Source organism: Ustilaginoidea virens, chromosome 2, assembly GCF_000687475.1.
Source record: "Ustilaginoidea virens chromosome 2, complete sequence".
Classification (NCBI taxonomy): Eukaryota; Fungi; Ascomycota; class Sordariomycetes; order Hypocreales; family Clavicipitaceae; genus Ustilaginoidea; species Ustilaginoidea virens.
In genome coordinates this window covers 1,225,240-1,238,966 of record NC_057317.1, presented here as the reverse complement: position 1 = coordinate 1,238,966, position 13,727 = coordinate 1,225,240, and the positions used below count along the sequence as shown (strand labels likewise).

Sequence of the window (13,727 nt, the reverse complement as noted above, 5' to 3'; positions counted from 1 at the left end):
GCAATCGCCCGCTCGCTCCCGCGTTTCGTGCACTGTCCCCGTCGAAAAACCCGACCTCCGACCACAAAAGGTTTGACAACAGGCCAGCCCAGCCCAGCCCAGCCCAGCCCAGCCGCCCCTGGCTCGCCTCCCTCGTGCGGACTGGACTTTTGAAGCCAGCGCCAAGATGGATTCTGATGGAGCGGGGGGTTGCATGCGACGCCGTCAACCCGAAACCGCTCGTCTCGACATCTGACGGCGCGGTTCTGCTCCCAGCGAGCCCCGTGCCCTTTGTTTCGTTACATGATGGGATGGCCCAGGCACCGACCGACAGGTTGCCCCTGTCCCGTGCTCAGCGACACAATAGCACCCGCTGACAACACTTTATTGCAACGGACGGACGCACGGCCGGGGGGGGGGGGGAGGGGAGCCATGCCACCCCAGAGAGACTGTTGATTCATGCCTCTGCATCATCATCATGATGATGCTGATGCTGACGATGATGCTTGCCCAACACAGTAGACGGCGGCGACACGACTGCAGTGGTTCCTGCCGAGACCAGCCCATCGACGCAGCCAACACCACCGCGTAATCACGGACGCACGGACAGAAACCCCCGGATAAACGCTCGTGCTTGTCGCAAGTTGCGCTCACGGGGCGCTTAGTAGAGCCAATGACGGGACGGGGCCCGCCACGCTCGCCTACGCATCAGGGACCAGGCGGCACCAGAAAACTTCTCGCAGGGCGGCGGCACGTTGGTGCAAGGACAAGGTCAGCTGGGCAGGCAGATTCAAAGGACCCAGACCACGTGCAAGCAAGCAGCATGTTATGTTGCTGGCCCACGACCAGGCTGCTATTGTGCCGGACCCTCGCTTAGCTGCCGCGTATTCTCCCTCTCGTCTTGTGGTCTTGTGCATGGACGATCGAGCCGAGCCCCTGACGGCGATATTCCAGAGAAACAAAGACGAAGCAAAGACGAAGCAAAGACGAGAAAACGAACAAAAGAAGGACCAGCTCCATCCCCCTAGGGAGTTGTGTATATTCTTGCCGTCTCATCTTGTCGTCACGCAACAAAAAAAAAATTGTGGAAAGAAAAAAGAAAGAAAGGCGTAATAGCGTAGCGTCAGCTCTCGCTTGGCCCAGAATCAGTCAACCTGCTGGCGCCGGTACAAATTCCCTCATCTGGTCTTTCTTGTCTTGCATGTCTCTCTTGGGTTTCGTTTCTAAGCCGCTCATCTATATAATCAAAGCCGTCGCTGCAGGACCTTGTCCTCCTGCACGTCTAGACGTCTAGATCTCGGCTTCGTCCTTGCTGACTGACTACATGTAACCAAAGAACAAACAGCTGGTAAAACGGCATGCACTCTCTCTCATCTCAGTCCTTCCATTGCTACCCGTCCCGGCTGACTGACTTGCACAAGCTCGGCCCGACAAACACGGGGAATGCTAAAAAAGATGTTGAACTTCTTCTGTCCCCAAAACGCCGGTAAGCACGCTTGTCTAAACTTTTTTGCCCTTGCAAAGAGTACCATATTCGCACGTCTCGGTTGACCACTGCTGTCGCCTCACGTATGCAGCTTTGTCACCAAAACTGTCTTTGTTGAAAGACACACCACACCCACAGCCACTCCATCCCCATGGATCAGGCAAGCAAAGCGATCCATTTTCCCTTTCGTAAAACCGGATCAAATACCCATTTTGGGCGTTAAGCTTGGGAACAAAACAGAATAGAAAAAAAAAAAAAAAAAGATATGCCAGAAACCGCCTCTCCCCACGGGCCTTGTGGGGAGTGAACATGGTATCGTTGAGAACCGTACGCCGCGTGAGTGTGCATGAAAAAAGTGCCAAAATCAACCATTGTAAATTTCAAACGATTTCGAGACAATGGAGAGCCTGTTGTTGAATTCTCTCCACAGAATGGTCCCACAACGCAACAGGTATAGTCCAACTTAGAAGCTGAGGTGCTTGGGCTGCTCCCAGGTAAAGGATTGGTTGGTGCCAAAGTGACCATTCTTGGCCGTTTGGAGGTAGATGGGGCGCGTCAGGTTAAGCTCACGGACGATGACGCCGGGACGCAGGTCGAAGTTGCTGCGGATAATCTCAACCAGCTCCTCGGAGCTCTTCTCAGAGGTTCCATATGTATCAACGTGGATGGACAGGGGCTCGGCAACACCAATGGCGTATGACAGCTGGACAAGAGCACGGCGGGCGAGACCGGCATTGACCAGAGACTTGGCGATCCAGCGGCCGACATAGGCAGCAGAACGATCCACCTTGGAAAAGTCCTTGCCTGAGAAAGCGCCACCACCGTGAGCGCCCCAGCCACCGTAAGTGTCGACAATGATCTTACGGCCCGTCAAACCAGCATCACCTTGGGGACCACCGATGATGAACAGACCAGAGGGTTGAATCTGTGGGGGGGGGGGGGGGGGAGAGTCGAGCAGGTTAGTTGACATGCATGAATCAAAGCCCAGTCTACCCTTTCGACAATGTCGAAGCGGTGTTTTAAAACTTACATGATAGATGGTTCTCTCGTCAAGGTACTTGGCAGGAATGGTCTTCTTGATAATCTTTTCGAGAATCTCCTTGCGCAGCTGCTCGGTGGTGATGTCGGCCGAGTGCTGGGCGGATACAACAACGGTGTGGACGCGGACAGGGACAACAGCACCGTTGTCGTGCTTGTACTCAACCGTGACTTGCGTCTTGGTGTCGGGGCGGAGCCAGGGGAGGGAGCCGTCGCGGCGGGCTGCCGACATGGCAGCGTTCAGCTTGTGAGCGAGCTGGAGGGTAAGGGGGAATAGTTCGGGGGTCTCGTCGGTAGCATAACCAAACATGATACCCTGGTCACCAGCGCCGAGACGCTCGAGGGCCTCGTCGTAGTGCAAGCCCTGGGCAATGTCGGGCGACTGTTGTTCAATGGCGACGAGCAGGTTGAGCGTCTTGTAGTCGAAGCCCTTGGATGAGTCATCGTAACCAATATCCTTGACTGTGTCACGGACAATTTTCTGGTAGTCAAGCCTGGCCTTGGTGGTGATTTCACCAAAGACCATAATCATACCCGTCTTGGTGGCCGTCTCGCAAGCAACCTTGGAGAGGGGATCCTCGGCCAAGCAGGCATCGAGAATAGCATCGGAAACCTGATCGGCGATCTTATCAGGATGGCCCTCACCAACAGACTCGGACTACGAAGCAGGTTAGTCGTCTCCGATGCAGGTCTGTTTTTTTTTTTTTTTTTCCTTTGATCCACTCAGGGTCGCGCAGATTAACGTCTTACAGTGAACAGGAAGGTGCCTTGGGGGGCAGCTCCATTGGTGCCGTTGACGCCAGGCATTTTTTGTCTGTTTTCGTGAAAAGGGGGAGGACAAGAGTTGTAAAAGAGGAAACGGTTTCAATCAAAGTGGTGTCAATGACGAGGTATTTTGCGCAAGTATTGGAAGGAGCAGAGTTCAACAGCTAGCTGGCCGACACGGAACGTCTCGAAAATTCGAATTGGCCAGAGGAAAGGGAGTTTCTGCACACAACGACAAGTTAGATGTGAAACTTGGCTGGAGGATAACGGGAACCGAGACGCAATTGAGGAGAGAGCCTTACCACTGCGTGGGCGATGAGTTGAGGAGAGAAAAAAGTAAGGGGGAAGGGAAAGTTCGGATGAGCGTCAGACAGAGAGGGAAAGGCGGAGAGGTTTTATGCCGACATTTTCTGCGGGGTCCTCTGGGCTGCGCTCAACGCAGGAACGTGAATGGGTGGTGGGTTTACGGAGCGGAGCGCCTAGGAACCTTGGGTTGGCTTACTTTGAGCAAACCAAACCAGGGGCAGAGAGGGCGATGCGATGCTAGCGTCTGGTGGTATAGAGGCACCTAGGGTGACAAGAGGCTCGCACGAAATGGCGTGCGTTTCTGAGTTTGCCGAAGGGCTCGGGCAGGTAGTCTCCCAGTACGACGCTAACAGCTTACGCCCCCATCGTCTCAAGGGATGAGGGGGACGGAATTGCGCCATTCTAAAGCCAGTGAGCGTCGGTCCTATCAATCCCCCCCATTATGCGCGCCCCCCCCCCCCCCCCGTCTTGCCTCGGAAGGGCCAAAGAATTAGCGAGTACCAGTTGGTTGACCCGACCCCTGTTGACCGGAGTATGGATAGTCCCCTGCCTACGAAGTACTCCGTAAGAGATGAGAGGTAGGAAGCCAGCGACTTGACACGGACGAACAACGTGTCACTTGCGCCAGGTCTGATGCCATACCTTGGGTACCTCCTGGCGAAAGATGCCCACCTTAGGTACATGGGTACCTAGTACTGCGTACGGAGTACCTCCAAGCGACTTGGCCGCGCAAGGTTCCGCGCACTGCAGGGCCCTCGGCTCTAGGCACGAGCAAAGTATAATATGTCGGGTATAGTATCTGCGAGGGTTCACCTGGGTGGTTACGTGCCCACGATGATGAATCTCTTTGCCGGTGCGTCTCGAGTTTGTAGCGGGTGCATGCAGCCAACCACGTGCAGATGGCAAACCACAAGCTGTCATTATCTGTCAGGCTGTCAATATCAGTCAAGCTGGATCAGACTGAGCTGTATTAGCTTAGGTACCTAGGTACCTAAGGTACCCAAGGTTAGGTGGTTGCTTGCACAGTGCGCGCTCCAGACCCACACCAGCAATCAATCATCAGATAAGCAACCAACCCCACCATCAACTGCTGTACGGAGTAGCTTCACAGCGAGGGGGTGAAAAGAAAAAAAAAAAAGCCGTCATTAATTCAGAGCTCCGAGTTACTGCAGCAGCAAGCAGTTCAACCCCCAGCCCCTTTCGACCGTGTATGTGGAATAAGGCGCCGCCCGCTTTTGCAGCCGAAACGGTCGAGTCGACACATGTGCATGAACCCGTCTCCTTCTTTCCCGCCTTCTCCTCCTCCTCTCTTCTTCAGCGTGCCGGGGCAGCGTCGCGTCGTCTCGTCATGAGCAAGTTTGGCGCCATGGTCATGGGCCCCGCCGGGGCAGGCAAGGTGAGAAAAGGCCCTCGTTTGCGACGACTTGCACACGTCCGGACGCAGCGTGACGGTCGTCGCGCCGCTCTCCTCTAACGCGCCGCTGTCCCAGTCCACGTTTTGCGCCGCCCTCATCACCCATCTGCAGCTCAACCGCCGCTCTGCCTTCTACGTCAACCTCGACCCGGCGGCCGAGACGTTCGAGCACCAGCCCGATCTCGACATCAAAGAGCTCATCTCGCTCAAGGACGCCATGGAGGAGGTCGGGCTCGGGCCCAACGGCGGCCTGATCTACTGCTTCGAGTTCCTCATGGAGAACCTGGACTGGCTGACCGAGGCGCTGGACAACCTGACCGAGGAGTACCTCATCATCTTCGACATGCCCGGCCAGATCGAGCTCTACACGCACATCCCCATCCTGCCGGCGCTGGTGAAATACCTCTCCCGGCCGGGCTCGCTCGACATACGCGTGGCCGCCGTCTACCTGCTCGAGGCCACCTTTGTCGTGGATCGCGCCAAGTTCTTTGCGGGCACGCTCAGCGCCATGAGCGCCATGCTCATGCTCGAGGTGCCTCACATCAACGTCCTGTCCAAGATGGACCTTGTCAAGGGCCAGGTCAGGAAGAAGGATCTGAAGCGGTTCCTCACCCCGGACAGTGGCCTCCTCGACGACGATCCTCTCGAGCGCGCCAGGCGGACGGCGGGAGGTTGCGGGGTGGGGGGCAATGACGACGACGACGACGACGAATCGCGTAGGCCAGATGACAAGCAGCAGATAATGAAGGGCTCCAGCTTTCGGCGGCTGAACCGCGCTGTGGCCGGGCTGATTGAGAGCTTCAGCATGGTCAACTACCTCAAGCTTGACGTGACTGACGAGGACAGTGTCGGATCCATCCTCAGCTACATTGACGACTGCATTCAGTTCCACGAGGCGCAGGATCCAAAAGAGCCTAATGATGAAGAGGAAGTTGATGATTTCAACGACGAATGAGGTGGCCTTGTTGTATCGCGGGGGAGTGTGAAGTGGCAGGTTTGGTGGTGCTGTATTTTTGCCTTTTTTTTCTTTTTTCTGCCTTTTTTGTCTTGTTTTCATCCCCCCCCCCCAGGTTCCTCGAGGTATTCCTGGCATAGCGAGGCGTTTCGACACGGTGCAGGGTTCCAGGTATCATGACTTTCATCGCCAAAATTGCAACATGACATAATGGGAGAGGTTGACGCCTATTCTGTTGTCCAAAACTCGTCACCTTGATCCTGCCACGTCTTGAATAAATAAAAGCTATACCCAAGAAATGAAACAACATACGAAACAAAAGAGGTATATACAAGCCAAAAAATACAAACACGTCGAGAAGAGAAGGGTACCGTCGTCGAATCATTGGTGAGCACAAGCTTGTAGTAGCCCAATAAGCCCCCCGTCCGGAGATTCGGCCATCGTCGTCATCATCATCGTCCGGAACTCCTGCCCCGAGGGCTCCCAAACCCGCCATCGCTTGGCCGCCCCCCCGCGCTGCCGCTCGCCTCGTATCTCTTGTACTCGGCCATCCAAAAGTCCTTCAGGACCGCCAAGTATCCCACGACCTTGGCTCCCAGGACCACGGCGTCCCTGGCGCTCTCCATGACGCCTCTGTTCCACACCCACGCGAGCACCGCAGCCACGACGGTCCAGAACACGACGCGCATGACCAGGCGCGTCCACCAGAGGACCAGCCGGCGTATCCAGTTCATCACCACCACCACGGCCGTCATGAGCAGCACGAGCGTGACGAAGCCCGTGACTCCCTGATTTTCCACCATGGCGGCGGCGACCCGGTCCAGGAGAGGTTGCACATGGGGCACCAGGGAAGCGAGAAAGACGTGGAGCTGCGAAACGGCTTTTTGGCTGTATATTTGGAAAGGGGCCCGGGGGTTGAGCAGGTGCTGCTGCGCAAAGGTGGCTACGTGCGGGGGGAGGAGCTCCATCAGGAGCCGGGACGACAAGGACGCGTCCATGGGCGATGTGGTCGACGGTTTTTAGCCTGGGGCTGGCCGTTCGGGAACTGATCTTCTCTGGCTGGGTTGGCGGGGCAGACGGGAGGTGGGATGGTCGGCGTCGGCGTCGGCGTGTCAAGGCGGAGAGGGTCGTGAGATGATGATTTGAGCGGGACGTGGTTTTTCTCTCCCTTTACCTACTCCCAAGGTGAAGGGGGGGTGGTTGGGGTTGGGCCCTTTGTGAAGATGCTGGAGCAGGAAGGAGAAGAAAAACAAAGGGTCCGTGGCAAATTGTTCGACCGTGTCAAATTAGGAAGGGGTCTGGTAGTCTGGTACTCTGTGCATGTGCATGGTGTGGAGACTGTGGACAAGCCGGGTCGGCAGCAAGCGGGGGGCGTATTGCCCTGGAACATCATGCCTTCAAGTACCTCGTAGGGACTCAAGTCGGTACCTAGGTACCTACCTCGGTACCTAAGGAGGTAGGTACCCGGTGGGCATAGACATCCTTGGGTTTCGCGCAAGAGAACAGTCGCAGCAGCCGCATCGCTACAATCAATTAATCTTACTCTCGTCAACGAACGGGAAAAGATCCTCCACCACGAGTACAAAAAGGGTATCAAAAAGGTGGCATGTCGTTCCCAACAACACGGTAACAGGTCAAGATTAGCTTCCCCCTTCACGAGAGGACACAGCCCAAAGCAAATTCCTGCAGATCACCACTCCAACTCACACTACCTTGATCATTGGCCACCAATCATCCTGTACTCCCGCCAAGCAAAGAGAGAGAAAGGGGGAAAAAAAAAAAAGATACCTGACGCGCATGTATAAAGAAAACATGAGAGTAAACTTCATCGGCTTCGTTGACGTTGACGTGTGCATCGCGTTTACCCGACTTGCAGATTCAAAGGATCCGGTCAGGGATGTTTTCGAGAAGTCGCTTGGCCGCCTCGATCCTGTGTCGGTAGTACTCATGATTGCCCGTCCCTCGCCGGGTTGCCTCGCTGAGCCCCAAGACGCATTTTCCTAAACTTGCCACGACCTGCTCAACTAGTACCTGGTCCTCTCGTGACAATGTTTGCATCGCAGGGGACGACGGCCCACTGCCCGGAGCGTCCCTGTCGCAAATGCTGGCAGTTTCGTTCATGAGGGACTCGGCCACCTGCTTCGATTGATTGTCTGGAGAACCGCTTGGTCCCGACGTTCCTCCACTCAGACTGGTGGTTTTATTGACCAACGGGAAGCTCCTGTTGGTTCCGGTCGACTCAAAGGACGAGACCGATGGCCTGTGGTGGGGTGCATCCTTGTGGGAAACAGCAGGTCGGTAAACAACTGAGCCGTGGCGCGCGTGCTCCTGATGACTTTCAGGAGAGCAGCCGCCGCCGCCGCCGCCGCCGTGGCCAGAGCCTCCCGACTTGTCACCCCCGGCTGCCGAGAGAGTCACATCCTCGTATTCGGGATCTACCGTCGCAAATCCGTCTCCATGGACCCTAAACGACTGCGACGTCGAGCTGCGACTCTCCATCACCTCTCGAGCGGTGGCAAACGTGTTGACCGACGTCATAGTATCGATGCTGGGGCGACGTCCGTGAAGGATTGCTGGCCCCCGCGTAGTTTCCACTGAAGCGTCAGACTCCTCGCTGCTAAAACTACCACTTCTGCTCATCCTCTGTCGACTGAGGGTCCCCATCGCCGAATGCAAAAAGAAGTGCTCATAGTCGAACGCGTCTTCCCGATCTTCGTGTGAAATGTCCGTTGGTTCTTGCTGGCTGTCGTGATAGAGCGACTCGCCACTTTCACTAATATCGTCGTCGAAACCAACTTGGTCGGCTTGATCGACATTATCAACCTTATCGTCTTTACTGTCGGCACCCAAAACGTCACCCTCTTCGAGTGATTGCAGCAGCTCGTCTTGGTGTATGCAGTCGTCGTAAATTCCTTGCGGAGTACAATCTTGGGCCTCCCTGTCAAGCGGCTGCGATTGAACCTGTGTTTTAGTCGTAGGCTCGCCATTGTCCAAGCCATGGACGGTCCCGTTCAAGGGAGCCGCAAGCCCCAAGCTACCATCTTCAGGAGGAATCGAAGACTTGCAGCCGGCATATCCTTGATCCCATTGGGAATAGGTAAAAGGGCTCAGAGCTCTCAAGCTCTGCAAACTACGTCGCTTCATACTATCTTGCTTGGCCTTCTCCTTCAGTGTCGATATCTTGCCCTTCAGGCCCTCCATTTGATCGTGGAGGTCTCGCATTTGCGCGGCGGAAGCAGACCGTGCTTGGCCCGCGTCTGCGAATTGTTGTCCGTACGCAGTATTTTGAAACCGACTGCTGGGAGGGCTGTAGCTGTCGACTTGACTGCCTTCGTCTTCGTCCAGCGTTTCCAGGGTTGACTCAATGGAATGCAGTGGCGACCGCAAGGACCCGAGACTACTTCTGGGTACGAGAACATCGGCGCTCCTGGACAGGGTCAAGGGTTGACGGTAGCCATCGGCCGCACCTAGCGCACTCGCCGATCGTTGGGGGAGGGCAGCCGCTCGTGTTGCGCCATAAAGGCTATTTTCGCTTACGTTCCGGGAATGATTAGGCGGAATGGTTTTCGTCCTCTCCGTCATCGACGCGTCCGAACCATACCCCGGAGAAGGTGTCGAGCCATTAGAAGCAGAACAGTAGCTAAATGTTCTTGCTCTGTTCAGGTTTCCCTCCATGGTCTATCGGTCGAGGTCAACAGTGCCGCACCGTACGAGCGACGATAACTACGACGGGGTATTGGAAAGCTGCAACATACCGTAAGGCGACGCTTGGCGTTGGCGAGAATCTGCTCGGCTCTCATACTTATTGAGTTGGTGGAAAATGCATCCACATTCAGCCCGGGACCAGCCGGCACGACTGCAGCACCAGAGTTTTGAGCGGGCATTTCATCGACGAACTCGCTAGCCAGGCTCTCCTCATCATCACCTTGAAAATTGCTGTCGTCGACACTGACGGAGTCGTCAAGTTCACCAAATAGTCGGTCTGTACCGTCAGTGGTCTGGGCCGTGCTTGTGGAATCGATCGACAGCCGGCGCTCCCGTTTTATGGCAAGCCATCGCTTCCTGAGTGTCCTTTCCCCCGTGATTGGCGACGTTCGAGACGGTGTGCCGATGCCGCTGCCGCTGCCGCTGCCCCTCCCCGAGCCAGACAACTGGGATGGATTCTGGCTTGGCGGGTGGCTCACGTTACTTTCGACCTCGGTAACCTCACCAATGTCGGATAGCATGGTGCCGTTCCCGTAGATGATTGGGGTTGCGGGGAGGAGGGGTCCTGCAATATATCCAGTCTGCGAGAAGTCGTCAAAGGGATCGGAACGCTGCGCATCGTCCCATATAGCCAAGGACGAGTGAGGTCGGTCGTCAAGGGGCTCTGGCTCGCCGTAATCCGGTAGAATCATGTCGGGGTTCGTCAGCGTGGGAGAACCTGGCTGAGGACGGTAGGGCAGCGTTGTTGATCCATGGCCGCGTGGACCATGGCCGTTGGCGGCAGTGTTTATAGTCATGGCCACCTAGAGCTGCGCGATGAAGAGTGGCTTGTCCTCGAGCCCAGCCAGACTTCTCCTGAGAGTCGAAAACTTGCTTGAATGGGCGCACAAAGCGTGGCTTTGGCAATGGAACTAGCTGGCCCTGTTGTGCAACCCGCTCAATGGCAGACGGCTCTTGTCAGAGAGCAGAACCACTTAGGCCAGCGCTTGAAGGCAGGGAAAGTTGTCGAGGTGGGTGTGCAGGTCAAGCGGAAAGCCGGTTACGCTGACGTCAACCAGCAACCGTCAAGCCCAAAGCACGGAACAACATAACAGGATGCTGACGAGAATCGAGTAGTGGGCGACCAGGAAGGTTGCGGCACCAAAGGGATCGAGCTGAAGCGGAGCGCGCGACACGTGGAAACCTACAGGCGTCGGGGCCTAATGCTGAGCTGTGTCTCCGCCGTGTCCCGACAAAGGTGCGGGTGAGGTGGTGATTCAGCCTGAAGGGGGTTTACTGAACGAGAGCTTTTGAGGCACTGAGCACTTGGTGGGCACCACCGGACAGTGGATGGCGCCAGGGTCTGTATTCTGAAGAATCCTGATTGTTGTTTTCCGTGACTGCTGGGGACCAAAAAAGCTGAGTGTGCCAGATCCTGCAAGGGAAAAAAAGGGAAAAAAAAGGTGGAGGGTTTGTTCGGGGAAATGGCAGGTCTGGCGTTCCCTTCAATGTTCTTTTTTTTTTTTTTTTTTTGGCCGCCGAAGTTCTGAATCGCATCGACGATGGCGGCTTAAAAAAGACAGAGGGCAAAAAAAATAAAAAAAAATAAAAAATAAAAAAAATAAAGAAAGGGAAAAATAGTGTTGTCGGGTCCTGGGGTCCTGGTCTTGGGATCCTGGTCTTGGTCTCTTGGGTCTTGCTTGGGTCTCGGGACTCTGAACTCTGGAGCCTGCATGCGTACAGCCAACTGACAGCCATGCCATTGAGGCTAGCGACGAACTGAACTGTGGCGCTGAAAAAGTTGGGGTACCAGACAACCCCAGCAGTCGGAGCGAGGAATGACTGGCCATGTTTGGCGCCACTTTCAGCTCTCCGCCCCGCTTTTGCTGCGATTTCCGCTCCTGAGTCGCCAATGGCGAGGGTGCACCAGCAGAACAGACCAGGAGAAAAATTATGTACAATACAGACCATGGTGAAGGGATGAGTACCAAGCACGGATTCCCTCGGATTGACTACTGAAAAACCAGGTGGAATGGATGTACGTCGGTTGAGCAGGTCAATGGCACTTGAAGGATAAGCGACAACACTTGAACAGGGGCATTTGATCTCAGGAACCAGGAACCTTGCCCCTTGGCCCCTTGCTTTATTGATAAGCGGGAAGCACATCGGCCTGAGCCAAAACAGCGTGACGGCTTACTCATCTCTCTCTCTCTCCATCTTTTTTTTTTTTCCTTACTAAATCCATCTTATCAGTCAGCATCGACTTCTGCGAGTTGTTCTGTCCAAGCCCCCAATACGCTAATATTTCTGGTTTGCGCCAAGTTATGGGTTTCTAAATGGCAGTGAAATGACGTTGGCTGATCACAGCCGCAGCTGTTAACACAAAAAGTTCGGCATCAGTCATCAGCAAACGCCTCAGATTTGGCTTGAATCAATCCTTTGTCAGAATTGTCTTTGGAAGGGCGGTTGGCAATCAAGCGCTGCAACAGTTAGTTCAATTCGACCCCGTCTTCGATTCCTGTTGAGCAATACTCACAACAAGATTGCGGAGCAAGATGGCAATGGTAACCTTGCCTACTGAGGGAACGTAGATGGAGGCTTTCTCCTTGATGGCTGGTCCGTCAAAGTTCTTGTAGGATGAAAAGTTGATGCACACAGCACCCTCGCGGATGAGCTCTGTCGGCACCTTGAATGATTCTGTAGGAACACCACCAATTACGACATCGCTGAGAGGTAAGCAGTCCTTCAGGCCCCATTCTTCCTTGTCCTCAACTTGGTGACGGGGTTTTTTGATTCCTTGTCCACGGGTGAAAAGCTGAACACCGGTTATGTCGACAGAGTACACAGTGGCACCATCATTGGCGAGTAAAGCAGCGAGGGGGCGTCCATTGACTTCCGATCGGTTGATTACGGTAATGGTCTTGCCGAAAAGACGGTTTCCGTAGGCCAGGATGGGGTTGTATATCTGAAGGTACTCCAGGATTTTGACGACGGCCAGCGGCGTGCATGGCAGAACCGACTTTTTCCTGTTTTCTGGGCCGTCGAGAAATCGGATGTTGTGGTACATGTTGTAGAGATGCTTATGGCGCATACCTTCTACATCCTTGGAAAGGTCTACGGTTTCTTGCATGTACTTGTCGTGGGACGGGTTCTGAGGAAAGATTGGGTAATAAACAATGATGCCGTCAACGTTGTCATCGTCGTTGGCCTTCATGATTTCTTCCTCGAGAAGGTCTTTGTCGACGGCGCGGAGATCGAATTTGAAGCCGCTACGGCGGCAGTTTGTCAGCACTACCGGGCTTCTACTCTTGCCTACATCCGCAGGAGTGGAAGGATCAACTCACTTGTCTTGACAAGTCTTTTTTGACCATTCAGCATATTTGACAGCAGCTGCATCTCCATTTGCCAAGAAGGCGGTCAGGGTGGGCTCGCTGGGGTTGGTTCCTTGAAGTTTGGCCAAGGTTTCCTTGACCTCGGTCAGAAGCCCTTTGGCAATGGTCTCCGCAGTGACGACCTTGCAGGTTTTTGGAACCTCTGGTGAAGCCATATTACAAGATCCTAAATCAAAATGGACATAGAGAGCTGTCCTTGGTCCAGCAGTGGACGGGCTGGGCTGCTGGTGGGTTGCGAGTCAAAGTGGAAAGGATTCCCCACCACTTGGTAAGCTTGGCGATGAAACTGGGATCTATGCATGGCCATATGTCAGCGAATGAGAAGTGATGAGCGACGGCAAGACAAGCAACACGGACAAACAATTAGCGGCGCGAACCTTGTATTAGAAAGCCAGTCTCAACGATGCTTTCGCCTGCGAGGCTCTATGAGATGCATGTCCAACAGAACGCCAAGGTAGAAGGGAAAGGACATGGGGGAAAAAAAAAAAAAAAAAGACGCCCCGCCAATTCTGCCTGATGCCGCACTGCCCCTCTTACCAAACATGGTTTAGCGGCAGTCAACTAAAGTTACGCATTCGGCAGTTGCATTCACCGGCAAAGACATCTTTACTCCTCCATCATACTCTTATCAACGCAACGCAAGACGTTGTCATCTTGTTGGTCACCACATTGGTCTTGCAGATCTGAGAGGCTCAAGATTTCGTCTTC

At 54.7% G+C, this 13,727-nt stretch overlaps 5 protein-coding genes across 5 annotated transcripts; 1 reads left to right on the top strand and 4 right to left on the bottom strand.

Annotated features, from left to right (window-relative positions):
• Nucleotides 1-1,928: 1,928 nt before the first annotated feature.
• On the bottom strand, nucleotides 1,929-3,310 carry UV8b_02098 (uncharacterized protein; the record flags this gene model as incomplete). The annotated part of the gene is made up of 3 exons (XM_043139596.1): nucleotides 1,929-2,390; nucleotides 2,496-3,161; nucleotides 3,254-3,310. The coding sequence occupies 3 exons, from the start codon at nucleotides 3,308-3,310 to the stop codon at nucleotides 1,929-1,931; spliced, it is 1,185 nt and encodes a 394-aa protein (XP_042995530.1).
• Nucleotides 3,311-4,922: 1,612 nt separating this feature from the next.
• On the top strand, nucleotides 4,923-5,943 carry UV8b_02097 (uncharacterized protein; the record flags this gene model as incomplete). The annotated part of the gene is made up of 2 exons (XM_043139595.1): nucleotides 4,923-4,970; nucleotides 5,065-5,943. The coding sequence occupies 2 exons, from the start codon at nucleotides 4,923-4,925 to the stop codon at nucleotides 5,941-5,943; spliced, it is 927 nt and encodes a 308-aa protein (XP_042995529.1).
• Nucleotides 5,944-6,395: 452 nt separating this feature from the next.
• On the bottom strand, nucleotides 6,396-6,941 carry UV8b_02096 (uncharacterized protein; the record flags this gene model as incomplete). Its single annotated transcript, XM_043139594.1, has 1 exon — nucleotides 6,396-6,941. The coding sequence occupies one exon, from the start codon at nucleotides 6,939-6,941 to the stop codon at nucleotides 6,396-6,398; it is 546 nt and encodes a 181-aa protein (XP_042995528.1).
• Nucleotides 6,942-7,821: 880 nt separating this feature from the next.
• UV8b_02095 (uncharacterized protein) lies at nucleotides 7,822-10,445 on the bottom strand (the record flags this gene model as incomplete). The annotated part of the gene is made up of 2 exons (XM_043139593.1): nucleotides 7,822-9,621; nucleotides 9,699-10,445. 2 exons carry the CDS (start codon nucleotides 10,443-10,445, stop codon nucleotides 7,822-7,824), a joined length of 2,547 nt encoding a protein of 848 aa, XP_042995527.1.
• A 1,578-nt stretch (nucleotides 10,446-12,023) lies between these two features.
• UV8b_02094 (uncharacterized protein) lies at nucleotides 12,024-13,174 on the bottom strand (the record flags this gene model as incomplete). The annotated part of the gene is made up of 3 exons (XM_043139592.1): nucleotides 12,024-12,107; nucleotides 12,164-12,896; nucleotides 12,972-13,174. The coding sequence occupies 3 exons, from the start codon at nucleotides 13,172-13,174 to the stop codon at nucleotides 12,024-12,026; spliced, it is 1,020 nt and encodes a 339-aa protein (XP_042995526.1).
• Between the last annotated feature and the right edge of the window lie 553 nt (nucleotides 13,175-13,727).